Here is a 22,429-nt window from a genome sequence, read left to right as displayed (position 1 = left end):
ATATGGGCGTAAGCCGCGTGGCATCCTAGATGTACTGTGGGAAAATTGGGAGGAGGGACCTTCACCGAGCAAAAATGAAATTCAATATGTTATCGACCTGCGCGCAAAACTCCACACACTCACACACCTAACCCAGGAGAATTTGTGGCAGGCCCAAGAACGGCAAATCCACTTGTACGACAGGGGTACGCGCCTTAGTGAGTTCGCACCGGGAGATAAAGTACTCGTACTGTTGCCCACGTTGAGCTCCAAATTGATCGCCAAGTGGCAAGGACCCTTTGAGGTCACACGGCGAGTCGGGAACGTTAACTATGAGGTGAGGCGAACAGACAGGGGTGGGGCACTACAGATTTACCACCTCAATCTGCTCAAACTCTGGAACGAAGAGGTCCCCGTGGCGTTGGTGTTGTTGGTTGCGGAGAAGGCGGCGCTGGGGCCGGAGGTTCAAAAGGGAACACTGACATCGCTTACCTCTCCGGTCCCCTGTGGAGACCACCTCTCCCCGATCCAACTCACGGAGGTTGCCCAGTTGCAGACCGAATTTTCGGACGTGTTCTCGCCCCTGCCAGGCTGCACCCGCCTCATAGAACACCACATTGAGATGCCCCCGGGGGTGGTAATGTGCAGCCGCCCTTACAGGCTGCCCAAACACAAGATAAAGGTGGTTCGGGAATAACTCGAGGCCATGCTCGACATGGGCACTATCGAAGAGTCCCACAGTGACTGGAGCAGCCCGGTGGTCTTGGTTCCCAAGGCAGACGGGTCGGTCCGGTTCTGTGTGGACTATAGAAAAGTCAATGCGTTGTCTAAATTCGATGCGTACCCAATGCCTGGTATTGACGAGTTGCTGGATTGACTAGGCATGGCTCGCTTTTATTCGACACTGGATTTGACAAAGGGTTATTGGCAGATCCCCTTGACTCCACTATCCTGAGAAAAAATGGCCTTTTCCACACTGTTTGGCTTACACCAATTTGTCACACTTCCTTTTGGGCTGTTTGGGGTGCCCGCTATGTTCCAGCGGCTTATGGACAGAGTCCTCCGCCCCCACGCCACCTATGTGGCCGCATACTTAGATGACATCATTATCTATAGTAATGACTGGCCGCGGCATCTGCAACACCTGAGGGCCGTCCTTGGGTCGCTGGGGCGAGCGGGTCTCACGGCCAACCTGAAGAAGTGTGCGATTGGGTGGGTGGAAGTACGGTATCTGGGCTTCCATTTGGGCAATGGGCAGGTGCGTCCCCAAATTAATAAGACAGCAGCGATTGCGGCCTGCCCAAGGCCCAAGACAAAAAGGGGGTGAGACAGTTCCTGGGGCTGGCTGGCTACTATCGTAGGTTTATACCTAATTATTTGGACGTCACCAGCCTGCTGACTGATCTCACTAAAAAGGGGGCACCAGATCCGGTCCAGTGGACGGAGCAATGCCAGCGTGCTTTCGCTGAGGTGAAAGCTGCACTGTGTGGGGGGCCACTGTTACACTCCCCTGACTTTTCTCTCCTCTTTATGTTGCAGACGGGCGTGTTGGACAGAGGGCTGGGGGCTGTTCTGTCCCAGGAGGTGGAGGGGGAGGATCGCTTCATGCTGTACATCAGCAGAAAGCTGTCAGTGCGTGAGGGGCGCTACAGCACGATAGAGAAAGAGTGCCTAGCCATCAAGTGGGCGGTCCTCGCCCTCCGCTACTACCTGCTGGGACGCCCTTTCACCCTCTGTTCGGACCACGCGCCCCTCCAGTGGCTCCACCGCATGAAGGATGCCAACGCACGGATCACGCGCAGAGGATGCCAACGCGCGTTGGTATCTGGCACTCCAGCCCTTTAACAGGTGATCCACAGGCCGGGGGCGCAGATGGTCGTGGCAGACTTCCTCTCCCGTCGGGGGGGAGTCGGCTGCAGGCCGGATGGCTGCCCGGCCTGAGTCAGGGGGTGGGGGTATGTAGCAGCGGGGGCGTGGTCAAGCGTCGGTCTGTGACCGGAGGGCGGAGTCAGGGAAGGTAAGTGGCAGAATCACTGCACCTGATGTCAGTTAACCTGTGTTTGTGTGTCTTCCCCAGTGACCACGCCCTATATAATGAGAGAGAGAGCAGAGGAAGGAGCTCTCTCCCCAACCAGACGACTGATGTGTGTGTGCGTGTCTGTGTGACTGGGAGATTGGAAAAGCTGACAATAAAGAGCTTTTTGAAACTCAGTTCTGGCCTGCCATACTTCTGTGCTCCATCCACCTGCTCAAAGTCCTACATAAACATACTGCCATTGTGGCACGGGAGCCTGTGATTGGTGGACAGCCAACAAAGGGTGTCTCCCATTGGTTGTAAATCGTGACATAAAAATCGTAAACATATACGGGACCCGCTGATTGGCAGTTCACATACTGAAGCCAAGCGGAGATGTCTGGCATCTGTTGCTGTTGTCTGAAGAAAACTACAGCTAAAAAAGCTCTACTACCGGATTACTTGGATAATCTTCATCAGAAAGAAGCGAAGGATAGATATACGCAGAAATTAGAGTTTATTAGTGGTTATGATCCATGCAAAATTCCTTGAAATGACTGGAGTGATGGTGCAGATTTGTGGCCTAGCATTAGCTACATGGAATATACATTATTTTTCCCAAAAAGTCCCAACACAGAAGAACAGTTTTAAAAAAACTACAGAAGCAAGAAAACCTTCTTTGTGTACCGACTTTCTCCTGACAGCTTTTGGGAACAGAATATTGTGAAAGCCAAAGCATTTACTCTCAAAGAGCTTTGACTTGAACTGTGGGCTAGATCTTTTTCCCGCACGTCCATGTCTCATCAACCCCAAGGACATGTAGTTACAGAGCTATCTGCACTCTATCATTTATACAGTGATGCTTATTATTGTTACAGACCTGTTTACCCCAAATTTGCCCTGTCAGTAGTCTTGCAGTATCTTGTCAGTAGTTTTGGTAAGCTGTCAGTAGGAATTTTACTGGGGTCCAATCTATGTATTGTATCGAAGACAAAAAGTAGAAAGCAGCCTATTAGATAATAGTACTCATTCAAGTTGAAAGTAAGTGATAGATTACATGAACAAAATTTTAAAAATTAAAATCTAGCACTGGTCTTATTTTTTCTGTCAAGTTAAGCACCTGTGAGAACCAAAAAGCAAACCCATGTAAGATTCTAGATCTGCTCCATAATCCTCATATTACCAAGCCTAGACTCTAAGGTCTACTTGTTGACTCCTCATACATTTCATTATTTCAGTATCTCTGAAATAACCAGAAGACTAGCAGTAATACTTATTTAGGATGCTACAATAAGAAAAAATATTTCAGAGACCATACTATGCTCTAATAGGCTACTTAATACTTGATTGGCAGCTATACTGATCTCACACTCTTTACTAACAAATCACAAGTCATTGATACCTGGCAACTTGACAAAACAAGAAAAAAATGTCAACATAAAAAAAAGTTTAATTTCAAGTTGTATGTTGCTTTGTACCGACGTGTCTCTTGCAGTCATTCTGACCCGCGTGCGCACAAGAAAAATCTACATTACAAACGTTGCAATGAACGTACATGTTCCCTTTCTTAGATGATGTAAGGCATGGCCACAGATCGTGATAGGAGTCTTTATATTTTTGCGACGACTTCTGGTATTTCTTTGCAGGACTATCAATAATGCCATCGGCCTTTCGCTTCGCGGCCGCCATGATTGTGTGCTCAGAAACCAAAGTTGAAACAATGGAACCTTCCCACAATGCAACGTATGGTAAACGTGGCTTAAACGTGATTAAACATGGCCGCGCCCATGACTATACGATCGATGTTCGATTCCCACAATAAATATGATTATAAAGTAAGTCATGAACAGGGTTTTTTCTACAAAAATTTAGTATGAGGGCGCTCACCATGGCGAGGGAATGAGGCGGGGGGGGGGAGATGGTGCCGGTTGTCCCCCCCGCCGTGCAAAGCCTTTGAAAAATGCTCCAATGGGACATTCTGAGGCTATCTGAGAGGGAAATTGTACCCAAATTGTCTGTCAACATTGAAAAAGAAAGAAGTAATCTTCTTCTGCCCCGGACAGTCTTTGGCTTTCTTCCGCTTTGTGCCGCGGGATGACATCTTTAAATGCCCAAGTGTCAACAAAAACAACTCGCGAACTACTTCTGTCAAAAGCTCCCGCGCCGGTGGGTGAAAGGTCATTCAGTCTCAAGAAATCTCGCTCTACAAGTCAGCTGACCTTGTATGTAACCCATGTCAAATCTCGCGAGAGCAGCCGCGACAAGTAAACAACTAAACATGGCGCCTCAGTCTGGAAAATGCCAATTCGGATTGTTTTTGCACCGTCTGGTGGTGTATCTACTATGATTGGAATATTTTTGGAGCAATTATAACGTATTTGATGATCAGACACATTGTCACGTAGTGTTGCTGGGATGTTTTCACGGAGTCGGTAAGGGGGCGCACGCCGAGAGTAAGAGGGCGCAGCGCCCCTGTTCCCCCGTTTAGACGAAAGCCTGATGAAACATTTGGCAACATTTCGGCCATAAATCGTAGTTTTTGGACAAGAATTCGTAGTCCGTATTTTGTTTTGAAAAATCGTAGGAACTATGGACAAATCGTAGGAGTAAACAGGTCTGTTGTTAAAACAATATCTGAAGTGTTATTATTTGTAAAATAACAAAATATATTGCTCTAGACTTTTAAACAATATTGTAAGATTTTATTTTAATTTTATCTAATAGTGAATGGTACAATAATTACTAACGCTAACAGAATCAATACATTCCAGTCGTAGCTGTAGTCATACAGTAACTATAATCATTCTTGTAATAATAATTTCAATAAACGGTTAATGTTCAGTTCCCTTTTCATTTATTCTCGATTCAAAGGCACAACTGAGTCACACAGGTTGATCAGTGTGTAACGGACAGTAACAATTTTATCCAAAATAGTTTTTCCTGCCTTAGTCGATTTATTTCTATTTCACATGTGTGCACCTGTTGTAACGTTCAGTGTGTTTGTGTAGAACTCTCTCGAACTGTAGGTTCATTTCTACACTCTGGTTCCACAGTGACATTTTGCACAGAACTGTGTTCCTTTGATAACAGAAACAAAGCTCTAACATTATTATTATACTCATTCAAAACTCTCCACAGCTTAATATACCCTAAATTATTCATTCGTCTGCTACTAGAACTTTTCTTTGTGAATGTGTCTGCATATATTGGTGTTATGGTTTTGTGGATTTATGATAATTATGCTGCTTCACCTATTAAAACAAACAAAAAAATCAACTGGGCAAGTAAGGCCAGGAGATTTTTTTCGAGGACTGATACCATTTTGCAGTTTCGACAAAAATACTCAACAAACACACAATTTAAAAAAATGCACAGTTTCTGACATGTAGCCATGACCTTATACCTTTAGATTATTACCTACTCTGGTCTCGTCTCATTGGAGCTTCAACATCAACAGTTCAAAAACTGGCTCAGTGACTTCCTCAGTATGAAACAGACTGATTTTTTTTTTAGGAAGGAATAAAAAAGGTGAAACAAATGTTAAGGTAACTAAAAATCAGAGAGATTATGTTATTGACAGAATTCCATTTTCCCAGGACTTGCTGGATGACTCCAGTCATATATAGCTAGTCTTGTGCATAAAATTATTCATTGTAAACCAAGTGATAGTAATTACTTGACTGTTGGTCCAACCAAAATACCAAAAACAATATTGGAGCAGTTTTTACCTACCATGTTTTAATTATTAGTTTTCAGTGGCAGCTCTGTGTTAAGGTCCTGACGAGTGCTGGGAGTTGTTGGGCTCTTGCCCTTAACCCCCTTTTTCACAGGAGTCATCTGCTGTGACCCCAAATTCCTCTCAAGGTCAGGCATGTGAAAAAATTCATAATACATTTGTACTTAGATCATATTATACAACAACATATACTTATTTACGCTCACCGGCCACTTTATTAGGAACACCCATCCACCTGCTGTTTTATGCAGTTATCTAATCACCCAATCCCCTGACAGCAGCACAAGGCATCAAATCATGCAGAAAAAATCAAGAGCTTCAGTTAATGTTCACTTCAAACATCAGAATGAGAAAAAATTGTGATCTTAAAGTGTGACTTTCACTGTGGTATGGGTGTTGATTTGAGCCAGATGAACTGGTTTGAGTATTTCAGAAACTGCTGGTCTCCTGGGGTTTTCACACACAACAGTCTCTAGAGTTTACACAGAATGGTACAAAAAACAAAAAAAACCATTGAGTGAACGACAGTTCTGTGGGTGGAAACGCCTTGTTGATAAAGAGAGGTTGGAGGAAAATGGGCAGATTGGCTCAAGCTGCCAGGAAGGATATAGTAACTCATAGTAACTCTTTACAACCGTGGTGAGCAGAAAAGCATCTCAGCATGCAACAGCAGAAGACCACATTGGGTTCCACTCGTGCCAGCCAAGAACAGGCATCTGACAATTTCCTATTAAAGTGGCCGGGGAGTGTATGCTATTGTATTAATATACAATAACTACTCATTTCTTTTTATTTTTCCCAAATTTACTATTGTGCACTTAGATGCTCCTAGGTCCTGTTCACACCTGGTATTAACCCTCGCCCTGGGTGATCAGGCACCAGAGAATCTTCTTTCATCCCCAAATTGTTTCAGCGGGTCGAAAGCGTATTGGGATCTGATCACTCAGTCCACATTTAGAGATGGTCTGGGCCACCTATGGTGACATTCTTTTAGCACTGTGTATGTGAATGTGTCCTGAGCCACACTGAAGGACCGCCTACTCAACTGACGTCCACCACGTAAGCAAAAGTACATACTCATTCGTGTGCCAATGGCATCATATTAAAGTGTGACAACAGGCACCAACAACAACATTCTAAATGCTTCAATTTTTGGCAGACCAGGCACCAGAGTTTATGATAAAACCTTTTTTTTTTTGACTCCCAGTATGGCTGTTAATATTCCAGAATTCCAGCCACATAGAACAACTATCAAATATATGTTTTAACTAGCCGTATAATAGCCTACATTTAAATAGCAAAAAACCACAAATGCTACGTATGATCCAACAAATGTATTTTATTATAAGTAGTCAGCACATATAAACTCTTCGCAAACTGAACATATAGGCTACAGCAATGAAATAAAACAAATAGCCTTGCAATTGTTCATTAAATAAAGACATTAGCCTACATTAAATGTATGTCACTTTTTTGGCTGTTGCATCTTCCATTTCTTTCGGAACTTGATGCTTTTCCTTAGTCTTGCTGGCCTCAGCTTCAGTACTTGCACCCTCCCTAAGTTTTTTTAAAAACTAGCGCAGGGGAAATCCACTTTGACATTTTGGAGTCGTGCTAAGATATGGCGTTGAGCAAAAACACAGGGCTTGTTGCTATGGACTGTATGTGGCTCACTATAGGCTTTTGATCTTACGCAATGCTTAGTCACATGACCAAACATTCAGTGACTCTTTTACCGTCATTACAGTAGAGGCGAAACCAAACTTTTGTACGAGTTTATATTTAAATTGTCTTGGCAACATATTTTATAGGTCACACAATATTAGAGGGCGGCACGGTGGTGTAGTGGTTAGCGCTGTCACCTCACAGCAAAAAGGTCCGGGTTCAAGCCCCGTGGCCGACGAAGGCCTTTCTGTGCGGAGCTTGCATGTTCTCCCCGTGTCCGTGGGTTTCCTCCGGGTGCTACGGTTTCCCCCACAGTCCAAAGACATGCAGGTTAGGTTAACTGGTGACTCTAAATTGACCGTGAATGTGAGTGTGAATGGGTGTCTGTGTCAGCCCTGTGATGACCTGGCGACTTGTCCAGGGTGTACCCCGCCTTTTGCCCATAGTCAGCTGGGATAGGCTCCAGCTTGCCTGCGTCCCTGTAGAACAGGATAAAGCGGCTAGAGATAATGAGATGAGATACAATATTAGACTATTTAATATACTATTAATGAATTTATTTACTTGCCATTTTCCTATTTTGGCTGTTGATATTTTCATCTGCCTTATAACTACATATCAAAGTCCTTCCTACGCCATGTGGCGGCGCCAATCTCCGTAGCCCTCGGCCTCTCGCCTGTTACATAGCTAGGGTTACAGTGGGGGGCTAGTCCTCTGGTAACTGCGAGAGCCTTACTCCCCACTCGCATCTGTATTGCAGCGTGCCTTGCCAGATGGCAGTAGGTACCATTTTTATGATGGTCTTTGGTATGACCCGACCGTGAGTAGAACTCGCGATCTCTTGATCAAGAGGCGGACACGCTAACCACTAGGCCAACTTACAGTTAACAACTACATATGATACCAGATAAAAGCCAGCATATGTCGGTGAAAGTAAACCCTGCTAGGCACGGGATGTGCTTTGTTTCCTCCCACCAAACAACAACACATTTGTTCTTTGCCAATATAAATGATGTACGTGTTTATATGCACATAGAGCAGGAAAGTGAGATATGGTCACGAGTGGCCACTCAAGAAACGTGTAGCAACACAATTGCCCCTTTTCCACCAAAGCAGTTCCAGAGCTGGTTCGGGGCCAGTGCTTAGTTTGGAACCGGGTTTTCTGTTTCCACTGACAAAGAACTGGCTCTGGGGCCAGAAAAACCGGTTCCAGGCTAGCACCAACTCTCTGCTGGGCCAGAGGAAAGAACCGCTTACGTCAGCCGGGGGGCGGAGTTGTTAAGACCAACAACAATAACAAGACCGCGAAAGATCGCCATTTTTAAGCGACGAGAAGCAGCAGCTGTACAAACGTGAAGTCATCCATTATTATTATTGTTGTTGCTGCTGCTTCTTCCGTGTTGTTTTTGCTTCGATATTCGCGCCAAGGTTTATGCAAACGTAGCGATGTAACTGACGTATACAGCGACGTAATGACGTATACAATGCCGTAACTGACGTATACAGCGACGTAATGACGTGGCTTCTCTTAGCACCGCGAGCTATGGAAAAGCAAACTGGTTCTCCGCTGGCTCGCAAGTTGAACGAGTTGTGAACCAGCACCAGCACCGGCCCTGAACCAGCCCTGGAAATGATTTGGTGGAAAAGGGGTAAATGAATGTCAGGTCTGAATAGATGTATTTACAGCTGTCCTGATCACCAGGTGTTAATACTAGGTGTGAACAGGGCATTAGAGTCCTGGTCATGGATGCGTGTGGCATCACTGGCAATCAGAAACCTTCCACAACTTATAATTTATTTAGAATACTTTCCCTGATATCCTGCCACACACAAGGTGTAGGATCAGCAAGTTCTGCACTGCAGGAATGTGTCTTTGCCCTGAAGCGGTCACATTCTACAACATGTCTTTCTGTCAGGATGGCAAAACATTGACGTGAACAGTTCTTTAATGTAGCAGTATATTAGTATTGCTACTAGGTATGTATTTCCTTTTCCTTATCCTATCACAATCATATTCTGACTAGCCCTAAAGGGTCAAATCAAGTCATGATCATAGCAAAACCAAATCTCCAGCCACATTTACACTACTCTAAATTAAGGACTTAATTCAGGTATGTGAGGAAAAACAAAACAAAACAGTACTTTAGTTTTTCTTGTGGACTAACAGCAGATAGGACAGCACAGGGCAGGATAAGACAGGGTGGAATGAAATGGGACTGGATGGGATTGGGATGGAATTGTCACACCTGTGCGCAAAGGTGTGAACAACAGACTTTCTCTCACGTATGCTCTGAACAGTGCATGCAACAAAATGTCACTCACAAGCCTTCTGAACAGCATGCGCCTCTCATGACTAACACCTGCCTGGATTAAGGCACAATCAGCACGCACGTAAAAGGACGCTGCACACACCTAGACTTTGCGAAGTATTGTGTTGTTGATCACCATTACCGAGCCTTTGTAATCGTATAGTCTTCCTGGTTTCTTGACTCTTGTTTCTGATCTTGTCTAGCCCAGTTTAGTTTGTCTGTTCTTTGCCCGGCCCCTAAGCCTGCTCATTGTTATTGATTAGCAGCCTGCCGTTTTGGACTTTATGCCTATTTATTGCTTCTTTTCTAATAAAGACTCTCTTCCTACAAATACATCCACCTCCAATCTACCTGCGTTTACTGACAGGAATAGGATAGAGACTAAATTTTCATTGCAACACATAAGGACTTGGGTTTACCCGAATTTTCAACTGGCTTACTCCAGTCTTTGGCAAGGAATGACCCTCTGCTCCAATCACGTAAAGTCACGTGCCGGAAGCAGAGGGTCATTCCTTGACAAGGACTGGAGTAAGCCAGTTGAAAATTCGGGTAAGTCTGAGTCCTTATGTGTTGGAACAAAAGTTTAGCCTCTATAATGTCGTTTACCAACACAGATGAGGAATAGGACAGGATTGGATAGGATGGGACGGTGTGGGAATGGTATAGGACAAGATGAGCTAGGATAGGATGGGATTGGATTTATATAACATCTTCCTTATGAAAAAAAAAGTAATGTAATATATATGTGTTACCTCCACAGTGAGCAACTCCATACAGAACATAGCCTTTGTGACACTGACATTCGAAACTGCCTGGAGAGTTCACACAGGTGTGGTCACACGCGCGGTCAAATGAGCACTCATCAATGTCTGTTGAGAGAAAGATAGAGTTATAATTTATTTTTAAAAAATCACAATAATTTAAAATTCATCCAGGTCAAGGTTTATGTTCAGATTTTCATTGCTTATTTGTTAAGCCAAGTTTAAAATATGAATAAAACGAAATAATCAATAAATCTTTATGATTAGAATTTGATACTTGTGCGGGTATAATCCATTAAAAAATCTGTGGCATTGATGAATCATTTGTATAATTATTTTTAATAAAACAGTTCAATGTGTCTATACTACAGGCACTTATTTGGCTAAGCCAAATAAGTGAGTTGTCCTTTTTTTCCTCAGAACACATGGAAAAAATTTACTCCTGGGAAAATTAATGTGCAGTAAGACAATCGGGGGGGGGGGGGGGGGACTGCCTAGACGTCAGTGTGTTGATCAGTGTGCCAGCCTAGATACACTTCAGATGTCCATATATAGTGTCTGAGTAACAAATGCACCTGTCTGGTATCTTAAAATAAAGCCAATTATAATAAATAGTGTTAATTTAGAGGTTAAGATTGAGCCCCAGTGACTGGAAGGTTGGCCTGTGTGGTGAGCTGCTATTGGGCCACTAAGCAAGAAAAGCTCTTAACCGTCCACTTGATTGTATTCTTCATCACTTCTCAGTCACTTTGGTCGTTGATGCCCTCCACAGTGGCTGTGCTGATATTTGGTTAGATGATACAATATCTTAATCATGAACATTATTGTTACCATCACTACCCTTGATCTATTTGAAAGGAGCTTGCCGAGATAGACAGCATTTATGGGCAGAATTGGCACTTTCCAATACAATAGTTAAGCCTATTTGTGGGTTAGCTACTAGTTGTGCTTTCATCATGCTAGACATGTTGTTGATAGGATGACACTGATGGTAGACTGAAATGCTGTCAAGTAATAAAGTCAGCTCATCTCATATGGAAGTCCCAGGTAACACAAGTGTACTTTGCGGAAGTGGCTTGGGGCAAGTAATGTAGGCTTATTAAACATTATATAAAGATTAGCCATTCAAGCAGATGAACTTGGTTATGTAAGTGATGGGCCATCATAACTTGGGAAAGAAAATCTATGACCCTCAAATATTTGTGTATACAAGCATCCCTAAACATATCTGTCCCTTGCAGCATTATTCACATAGCAACCTATTACCAAAGCCAGGGTTTCTAATTGATTGAAAGCTCAAATATGAAAATGATTGGTTAGTGTAACACAGCAAACCCAACCTGTAACATTAGCAAGCATTACATTACAGGCATTTAGCAGATGCTCTTATCCAGAGTGATGTACAACATACCCAGAGCAGCCTGGGGGGCAGCTGGGGGTTCGGTGCCTTGCTCAAGGGCACTTCAGCCATTCCTCCTGGTCCAGGGAATTGAATCAGTGACCTTTTGGTCCCCAAAGTTGCTTCTCTAACCATTAGGCCATGGCTTTCCCAAGCAGTTAGCTTTAAACAACCAATACTATAGCATTCAGGTACTGGTGCTTACAAAAGTTGACTTGATTTTGGACAATTATACGACATTATACAGTTCATTCTTTCTGCTATTCAGCATTATGCCGTCTAGACCAAACTGCATGTGTTATATAACACTCTTTTTTCCCCATTTTTTCCCAGCCCAGATCTCTCAAGCTTCATCAGAAATGGTTTATGAGCTGTTGGCAGATTCATTAAGTGAGCCTGGTCTTTGTTTCCCCCACAGAGACCGGCACAGGTTCAGAAGGACAGCAGGGTACCACTGACAGGTTTCCACACCCAGTGGACCCAGATGCTCGCTTTCTGACCCTCAAGATGCATCAATCATCCTCAAATACTCCTCCAAAATCCTGTAGCCCAGCAGGCCAAATGTTCACTTGATTTCAATGTTTCCAAACCACATTCCATTCCATTCCATTCCTTTCCAGTGGATCTGTTAATTGTGTGGGTCTTGTGGGTGTGGGTCATGTCTATGCAGCACGATATCTTCATAACCCTTGAAAAGTAAAAAAATAAAATAAAAAAAATTGCGAAGGTCTTGTATCATTACGAAGGGCCTCTTGTTTTGGGAAAGAGTGGAAAAATGTGGGTGTGTGCGGGGTAGGTGGCAGTAGGCCTGTGTACGTGCTAGCTAGCACAGTTAAGTTTGAGAACATAGATATGAGATTTGGCAACAAACTGAGTGGGTCCGAGGAATCATCAACAAGGTTGAGGAAGAAAGATTCCACAGAGAAAGAATTTCATCATGGTACCCTAGCACCCATGATGCTAACTTTGTTCACTGCTAATCTTAGCCACTGCCAATTTGAAACAATAGCCATCTGAGAAAAAAAGCTAACAACTAGTCTGCTTACAGAGCAGAGATATGGGCTCTATCAGCCTCTCTTAAGGGATACAAGGGCACAATCAGATAAGGGGCAAGTCTGAATGGCCTGCTAAGGATGGTGCGGGGGAGGTTTAGCAATGGCTAAGGAATGTGTCCAGATCCTCAGTAAGGTGGTGAAGGACAAGCCCCATCCTGATTGATTGAAGCTGAGGGTTGATGATGGCCAGGAAACCAGGGGGACGGTCAACACCAGATAAAGCAAAAATTCTGTTTACACGTTCCACCCGGCTTTAGAGAGCATTCAGAGCTCAAAAGCCATCTCTGTTTAGGCTGAGGCATTCACTTTGCTCTCAGAGGATTATCAAAAGGTCAAGTGTGTGACAAAGAGTTCAGGTAGCTCTTCTAAAGGAAAGAATGACCTTTTTACAAGTACTTGACTAAAACACCTTTCTCCTCTTCTTCCAGTATAAATATTGGTTTATAGCAGTGTTAATCCAAGCAAGATCATTAGCCACATAAGCAAAACTCATACTGTGAGTTGTTTGCTAATTATGAGCTTACTTTGTGCTTAAAAATTCCTCAAAAAAATTCCTCAAAGGATCTCATCACCCTTTGCGTCCAGAAGGAGTTATACATGGAACCCTCTCCAAAAGATTTCCCCCACAGGTCAAACCAAATGTATGCTAAGATTTAGCATTTTCTGTGCATAAACTGAACCTTCAGACATGATTACTAACAAGTACCAGTAATTATTTCTGACAACAACAGACCCTGATCACTAAAGCAGTGGGCATCAATTCCTGTATTGGAACTTGAGTTCTTTGGGTGGTAAATGGTTCTAACTTTCTAAAGGATCTCTGCTTGTAACCTTTAGAGAGGAACAAGTGGTAAATGAAAGGAAATCCAACATAAAAGTGCCTTCATAAGGTGTTGGGCCATAAAAAGGCACCAGAGCAACGGTGGTGCACCTTGGCTTTGATTCTCTGTACTGGAAATGTACTGGAAGAGATGAGCACCATCCTTCCCTCACATATTCCCTCAGTTGGTGTTTTGATGATAGTGTTGACAAGCACTGTCAAACACTTATGGGAGATTTTGGAACAGTATTAAATTAGGTAGATCATCAGTCAAAAGAATGTTGTATTGATTTGCAGTGATGTTTCCATAAAAGGGGACAAGAGAAGTGGACCCAAACCAGCAAAATAAATGGTGCCCACAGCACCACCAGGTTTTGCTTTAATTTATCAACCTTCTGTAGATTTTATTGAGTTCCCTAAAGAGAAAACCAACTAATCTTTCAGATAGCTTTTAATGAGATACCTGATACAAATATAGGTCTAATAATATCAGGGCCAGATGAATTGAATTAGGTGTGTGAGAACAGGGAAATCACCAGTAATGCAGCAGTGTAGATGAAAACTGCTGAGCTAAGCAATTTGTTTGACCTCTCACCTTAGGGTGCACTTAAGAAGCATTGTGTGGAGAACAGGATAAAGATAAGAGTTTTTCCCTGACAGCCCACACCTACCTCTTCCCTATGATAACAACAGCATACAAAACTTTGCACACACCCCCTCCTAAGACCCCTTGCCATAAACTTACATACTGCCATACCGTACCATGAATTACACTCTGCTTAGGTGATCCTTGAAAAGAATCTAAGAAAAAAATCTCCCATCTACCAATGTAAATCTTACTCACTGTAATTATCCTAGAACAGTTTAGCAGGGTGTTTGTTTGTTTTTTTAAATGGCTCTGTATATGATTTAAGGAATGCTCCTGAAGGGTTCTTTGGATGCATATGGTTTTAGCATCCCCAAAAAAGTTTCAACTTGAATCCTTTTCATAAAGTGGAAGGGTACTCTTACTGCCCTCTGAAAGCACTCTCGGGGAAAAAAGGGTACAAAACTATACCTAGTTAACTAGTTGCTGGGGTAGTACCCTTATATTTTGTACCTTTTAATATGCATCTTTCACTTGGAAACATGTATGGAGAGTAAGATTTAAGGCACAAAATTGGACTGTAAATGCCTTCTACAATAAAGTTAAAAGGCACACTATATGCATCGCTCTAGGTAAAAGACACATACTAAAGGTGCCAAGGTGTATGCTTAAGTGTACCACCCAGTAACAAAGATACAGTTTAGTACCTTTATTTTTCTGAGACTACTTTCTGGAATGGCTTAAAGGTTCTATGTATAACCCTTTCAGGGGAAAAAAGACTCAAGTAGAAAATGTTTAGAAAACTGGAACCATTACGAATCCAAAGAACCCATGTGGAACCCTCCCTTCCCCCCAAATCATACCCTGTTCGATTTGAAGAAAGCAGCAGGTTTCATAGAAGTGTAATAAGGCAATATCCATCAGCTTGGTTAAAGTGCTGACAATGTTCCCACAATCTCACCCATGGCCTGGTGGGGAGTGGGGAAAGAAAACAACCACAGGTCATGGAGCAAAGTCTGGGTGGAGCATAAATGCTGGGTCTAAATGATAGGTCTGATATGGGGAAAAGGATGTCGGGGTTTTGCAGTCACTACTTCTGGAGATCATAAACGCATAGTAGCAAATGACTGTAAATAAAGTAAGCCAACTATCAATCTGAGACTGCAACTTCTGGTTAAATTAATTCCCCCAAATCTTCCACAGTGTGACCAAGTTCTGTGCAAAAGTATATACAAGAAGACAGGAAGGAAAATCAGGAAGAGTTTGTGGCTACTTTTCTCTCCAGTTTGACAGGAATATTCCACACAGCAGTTAGATGGCTCACTTTTAAATCAGTGTGTGGTTGGTGTGATTGGCAGCTTGGTTTTAGCTGAGCTATACTCTGTAGGAAGGCATCAATGCTAACAAACAACTCCTAAACTGAGGTCTTAAAATGAATCAAACCCAACAAAAATCCATGCCATGATATACGGGGAGCAATCGAGGGAAAGCAAATGAGGAAATCAAACAACAAAGGAAAGAACGACAGAGAGAATGGGTGAAAGAAAACAGAAACAACACTGTTGGAACGCCAAGCCTGAGTATACCAAAGTTCTTGATTATCTCAATATGCTTACTGACGACCACACAAAAGGACAAAATGAAAGGCAAAACATGTCCTCTGCTCTGTTCTTCTCTTTTGCCCTTCCTTCTTCCTCCTCCTTTTATTTCCATTCGCTTTTCTCACTCTGAAGGCTTTCTATTTGCTTTTTGCTCTCCTGAGGCCTCCAGATGTGTGTGCTGGGGGAGGTGGAGAAGATCGCTCGCTCTAATTCCCAACACCTGCAATTCAGCTCGGCTCAGCATGACCCAGCGTGATCCTCTGTTTGCTCAGTGGCCGAGTTCCTGCTCTCCTACCGAGCATTTATTCCATCACTGTCATGGCACCAAGCCAGGGAAAGATTCTCACTTCTGAAGTACCTCAATTTGTATGTACGGCAGGAGGAATGGGGTAGTGGAGTGTGCTGACTATGCCATTAACTCTGGTTCAATTTACTGATGTGTGGGGTGAACTGGGTCACAAGACGCATTGTATAGCCACACCTTGGCTTCACAAATAATGAGGATAACTCAATAAGGTTATAAGGATGTAAATGGAGGAGAGGATCCTGACCTTATGTTCATGCTAGTCATTTGTAGTTTGTCTCTTGTTGATGTGTAGCAACTGCTACTATAGCTAGTAATGATCCATCCACTATCTATAATGCATATCCATTAGAGTTGTGGAGGAACCTGGAGCCAATCCCAACTTACTTCAGACAAGAGGTGGGGTTCGCCCAGGGCAGGTCACCAATCTATCACAGGGCTAACACAGAGACGAACACTCATAGTCACACCTATGGGCAATTTAGAATAGCCCGTTGACCTAATCCACATGTCTTTGGACTGTCGGAGGAAATCGGAGCACCTGGAGGAAACCAACACAGGCATGGAGAGAACATGCAAACTCCACACTGAAAGGTCCCAATCGACTGCAAGGTTCAAACCCAGAACCTTCTCACAGTGAGGTGACAGTGCTAACCACTGCACCACCATGCCACCCCTAAAGATAACTAGTCAAAGACAAATTAAATAACACACCATTCAGTGTATAAAATTAGTTGTTGTATTTATTTGTGACTTTTCTTGGTTTCGGACTAGCTTTGTTGGTAGTTTAGCAAAGCAAGCTAAATGTACTATCTATATACACTCACCAGAAGCACCATCAGTCTCTACCACTTCCTTCCAAGTTTCTATATACGCTGTATACATTTAATGAAAGGTCTTGACATGACAAAATGAAACCATGATTATGAATATTTCTTCCATTTTTAGCATCACACAGTAATTGTGGGTAGGAACTAAAGTTGGGAATGGAGAACTGAAGAACATTTGGACCACACGCGCCATATGATTGGTCCAACTGATCATCTAAGCCAGTTATTGGGACTGGTCACCTTACTGAGTCATAGCTAAATTGCACAGAATTGAGAAAATTGAGAAATGTCACTGAAATTGCAGTGCCTTCTTGTGCACATACATAGAAAACAAATGGTCAGCTGTTGCTTTGTCGCTTGCATATGTAAACATACTTTGAGGACTACATGGAAAATGACCAGAATTCCATAGCAAAGTGTGTTCCTACCTTGACAGGTCCTCTCATTGGTGAGCAGCTTGTAGCCCTTCCTGCAGCTACACTCGAAACTTCCTACTGTGTTCCGGCAAATCTGGTCACAGCTGCCGTTACTCATGCGGCACTCGTCGATATCTGGAATCGATTCAAGATTCAAGAATGTTGGAAATGTAAAGGAAAAAAACAATAACAAACAAAATGCTGAAAAAACAAAACACAGTTCTAGAATTTCTAGAAAGAAAATGGAGATGCATCTTTAAAGGTAGACTGCTTTTCAGATTTTTCAAGTTTAGGTCATAAAAAGAATTTTCCCTGACACCCAATTATTTTTGTTTAATGGACCGGAAGTTACTGAATTCGAATCACAGACTTCCAATTTTATTAGTTTTTTAAATAGAACAATTAATGAATTTAGGGCCACGTGGCCCTAAATTCTCTGCTATTTTTTCCTGCATCACCATGACACAATTCAAGATACTATGCGGTGGGCTTTCCCTGTTCACGCAAGGCATTGTGGGATACAAATTTGAAATAGGAGGATGTGAGTGTGCGAATGAAACTGGAAAGACTGACTACAGTAATGGAAAGCAAGAAAAAAAGATGTTATGTGCGAAAGAAAGGAAACGCAGGGCCAAACTAATAAATATCGGCGGTCAGTGAGCACCTCGGTGTGATCAGTTGTTTGTTTAGCAACAGAATGATGTAACTGTCAGTGCACGGTCAAAGGTAAACTGGACTTCCTCTGTCTGTTTGACTGCACGAAACGAGCGATTTCATGCACATTATTTGCTCGGGAATCCCCTCAAATTAAATAACCTCCCAGCCAAAGAATGACCTGATATTTTGTGAGATATTGTAGAAATAAACAGATATCACAATGACCAAATTTCAGAGGGAACTAAATTTCACCGATTTTATGAAATCGAAAGGCTGTCTAGCTTTACAGTGGTCCTTGAAAATTTGTGAACCCTTTAAAATTTTCTATATTTCTGCATAAATATGAGCTAAAACATTATCAGATTTTCAGGACCGCAGAAAAAGCGTTGTTGGTGCTCATCAGGCTGGAAAAGGTTACAAAACCATCTCTAAAGAGTTTGGACTCCACCAATCCACAGTCAGACAGACTGTATACAAATGGAGGAAATTCAAGATCATTGTTACCCTCCCCAGGAGTGGTCGACCAACAAAGGCCCTGTCCACACGGCAACGGATTCAGGTGAATCTGATAAAATTGTTTATCGTTTCAGCCTGGCGTCCACACGGCACCGGCATTTTGGGTGCCCCAAAACGAAATCTTTTGAGAACGGGTTCCAGAGTGGAAAAAACTGGCAACGGGTCCGTTGCGAAGTCGTCTGGATGAGTAGAATGGATTTGTTTACGATGACATCACAACCACATGACTGTCAGTGCTTCACGCTGAGTAGAAGTGTAACGAACTCGATGCGAGTTTTCAACAAATCCTATAACTTGGTTCATGAAACGCGCTTACAAAATATTTTCACTGCTTTCCAAAAACAAAAACAATCCCGCCAGCAAAAATAGGGAAAAAAGGAGCGATCTCACCTCTTCAGATGTTGGTTTAAATCCGACAATACATTCCTCAAAAAGGGCGTAGAAGAACAAAGTAATCCATCAACATGTAGCATTCAATTTATTCCGGACCATTAAAGAATTCTGGAGGATATCAGAATGTTGGCATACCGGCTTCCATCTACCCCCATTCATTCCTCTTTCCGCGTCTTTCATTTTACGCTACTGATTAATAATCAAAACTTTATGTGGCTGATGGTACAGAAGAAGTAGTTTATGCGCATGCGTCTACTTCTTCTATTGTTCTGGTGTCTCCGATGGGACCGTCTTACAGCGCATGTACAGGTGTGGCATGTGTATTGCATTGTTTTCAGCAAGCGTTGCGTTGCCATATGTACCTGATATTTTACTGATCCGTTGCCCATGTGGACGCGATATTTTAAAAAAAATCTCGTTGCCGTTGTCGTGTGGATGTAGCCAAAGATCACTCCAAGAGCAAGGCGTGTAATAGCCGGCGAGGTCACAAAGGACCCCAGGGTAACTTCTGAGTAACTGAAGGCCTCTCTCACATTGACTAATGTTAATGTTCATGAGTCCACCATCAGGAGAACACTGAACAACAGTGGTGTGCATGGCAGGGTTGCAAGGAGAAAGCCACTGCTCTCCAAAAAGAACATTGCTGCTCATCTGCAGTTTGCTAAAGATCATGTGGACAAGCCAGGCGGCTAGTGGAAAAATGTTTTGTGGACGGATGAGACCAAAATAGCACTTTTTGGTTTAAATGAGAAGCGTTATGTTTGGAGAAAGGAAAACACTGCATTCCAGCATAAGAACCTTATCCCATCTGTGAAACATGGTGGTGGTAGTATCATGGTTTGGGCCTGTTTTGCCGCATCTGGGCCAGGACGGCTTGCCATCATTGATGGAACAATGAATTCTGAATTTTCCAACGAATTCTAAAGGAAAATGTCAGGACATCTGTCCATGAACTGAATCTCAAGAGAAGGTGGGTCATGCAGCAAGACAATGATCCTAAGCACACAAGTCGTTCTACCAAAGAATGGTTAAAGAAGAATAAAGTTAATGTTTTGGAATGGCCAAGTCAAAGTCCTGACCTTAATCCAATTGAAATGTTGTGGAAGGACCTGAAGCGAGCGGTTCGTGTGAAGAAACCCACCAACATCCCAGAGTTGATGCTGTTCTGTATGGAGGAATGGGCTAAAATTCCTCCAAGCCGGTGTGCAGGACTGATCAACAGCTACTGGAAACGTTTAGTTGCAGTTATTGCTGCACAAGGGGGTCACACCAGATACTGAAAGCAAAGGTTCACATACTTTTGCCACTCACAGATATGTAATATTGGATCATTTTCCTCAACAAATAAATGACCAAGTATAATATTTTTGTGTCATTTGTTTAACTGGGTTCTCTTTATCTACTTTTAGGACTTGTGTGAAAATCTGATGATGTTTTAGGTCATATTTATGCAGAAATATAGAAAATTCTAAAGGGTTCACAAACTTTCAAGCACCACTGTATGAGAGGATTTAACAGCTGCACGTTCTTGAGTTGAGACACTATGGACATTTTGCAAAATGCTGGAATCCATGAATTCTAAGTGTAAATACAGTGGAAGTATAGTCATAAGGAATTGTTTTTTCGTAGTTCACCAACATATCTGAGGAAAATGTCAATATATTCTGGAAGGTTATATCTTGTTTCCACTGTCACCAAGCATTTACACTGACTGTATACAAGCCATCTTTCTAGAAATTTATATTAAAATGTAACAAATCTTTCAGTGTCAAAGTATTTAAAAATCTCATGATATAATGTTCAAATTAAAATAAGATACCAATATCCCAATCTTTCCCCTTTTTTTGAACACACTGTATATGTGTTCTTTGATTTGAATCTGCCACATGACCACTAGTGCCAGGGTTCTGGAACATTTCAGAACAGGACGGATATTTTAATACCAGTCTGCGCCTCAAAAGTAGTGGTTCATCGGGAATAAGCTTTCTAGCATGAAGAGCTTGATTTATCATCTGCCATTTCTGATTGGCTTTGAATCTGCAAAGATGGCTCTGATTAAGAGTGACTCATCTCTCTAAATGAGGCGTCCGTCTCTGAAAGTGATTGTCATCATCTGGACAAAATAAGTCCCTTGGGCGTGAAGCGGCGTGCTCCTATCTTGTTCTGCCATGGCTGCAAGCAATTTGTTTCTTGTTCTTGGTTGTTGTTGTTGTTCTTCTTCTTCTTTTGGCTGCTGCCATTGTTTCTTTCTGCTCCTTCTTAAGCCATATTTAAAAACCCCAACATGTGACCATGTTGCGTGCATGAGTTTGGGGAAGTAAGTGTGTGTGTGTGTGTGTGTGTGTGTATCTGTGCATTACCTTTGCAGGTCTTACGGTCAGGCTGGAGAGTGAATCCGACTGGACAGCTGCAGCGCACCCCTGTCAGAGCATCGTGACACGTGCTGTCGCATCCTCCGTTATTCACTGCACACGTCTCTGAAGACACACATGCATATGATAGTTAGATTCACCACAAAAAAAAGACCTCATAAATCCTGGTAATGACATTACAACATTAGGTTTAGCAAGGAACTATCCATCCTGAAATATTTTGAAAATCTATTGATATTGATATCCTGTTTTTGTGACATATTTAGTGATTCTGGTGCTAATTTGTTGGTTGGTGGTATATTTTCATTATTCCTATGAGACGCTGTGTGTCATGTTGACATCACAGAGGAACACTGTTATTGCTAGCAAGAGTCGCAATGGCAAAATGTAGGAAAAAAAATCAACAATCATAAATACAAGTTTTTCTGTTAGCTCCGAAAAACAACAAAGCAAAACTTTTATTCTCACTCGCCATGTTCCATCCAGCAAGTCATATTAACGAGAAATCCAGTGTAAAAAGTGAGCAGTGGAGATGTTGGTGCAAATGCTGGACTAAATGTCCCAGAATGCAATGCAGCTACAGAGGCAGAGTCATGGCAGAGACTCATCTGGTTCACTATCTACATGATGGTGTTGATGCTGGTTTTAGCATGAAAGCTGAAGCTTTGGAAGTTGATTTGTTTCGGCAGAGTGTACAGATGAGGAGGTGAGAGAGCTGGACAGATGAAAGGAATAAAGTGCTGCTGCACTGCTCTCTTTAGGTACCAATGAATCCTACTGACACTGCTATCTCCAGGTAAGTCAAATGGAACTGTGGGTAATGGAGGTAACCAAAGAGAAAATAAACCATGATGAAAGAATTAAGCTAAAGCTGAGTCAACTTAGTTTTCAATATAAAATAAATCCTGGATGCTGTTGAAGATTACGTGTTAATTATAAAGATTAATATGCAAGTCATTCAGAGTGGATATTTTTCTCTAAGATTTGGTTTTCCAGAAGTGACCAGAAGGTTGTGA

General features: G+C 42.6%; 1 protein-coding gene across 3 annotated transcripts in view; it reads right to left on the bottom strand.

The window, feature by feature from the left end:
- Positions 1 to 22,429, bottom strand: part of scube3 (signal peptide, CUB domain, EGF-like 3) — a 233,417-nt gene that overhangs the window by 34,804 nt on the left and 176,184 nt on the right. For all 3 annotated transcript variants that reach the window (XM_060937716.1, XM_060937718.1, XM_060937717.1), the window contains 3 exons: positions 21,402 to 21,518; positions 17,488 to 17,610; positions 10,456 to 10,572 (listed from right to left, as the gene is read on the bottom strand). In XM_060937716.1, coding sequence (XP_060793699.1) covers positions 10,456 to 10,572; positions 17,488 to 17,610; positions 21,402 to 21,518 — 357 coding nt within the window. The remainder of the gene's footprint in view (positions 1 to 10,455; positions 10,573 to 17,487; positions 17,611 to 21,401; positions 21,519 to 22,429) is intronic.

The sequence above is a fragment of the Neoarius graeffei genome, chromosome 13 (assembly GCF_027579695.1).
Source record: "Neoarius graeffei isolate fNeoGra1 chromosome 13, fNeoGra1.pri, whole genome shotgun sequence".
In the NCBI taxonomy this organism is placed as follows: domain Eukaryota; kingdom Metazoa; phylum Chordata; class Actinopteri; order Siluriformes; family Ariidae; genus Neoarius; species Neoarius graeffei.
Note: the sequence above shows the minus strand (reverse complement) of the source record. Positions and strands in the feature narration are given on the sequence as shown.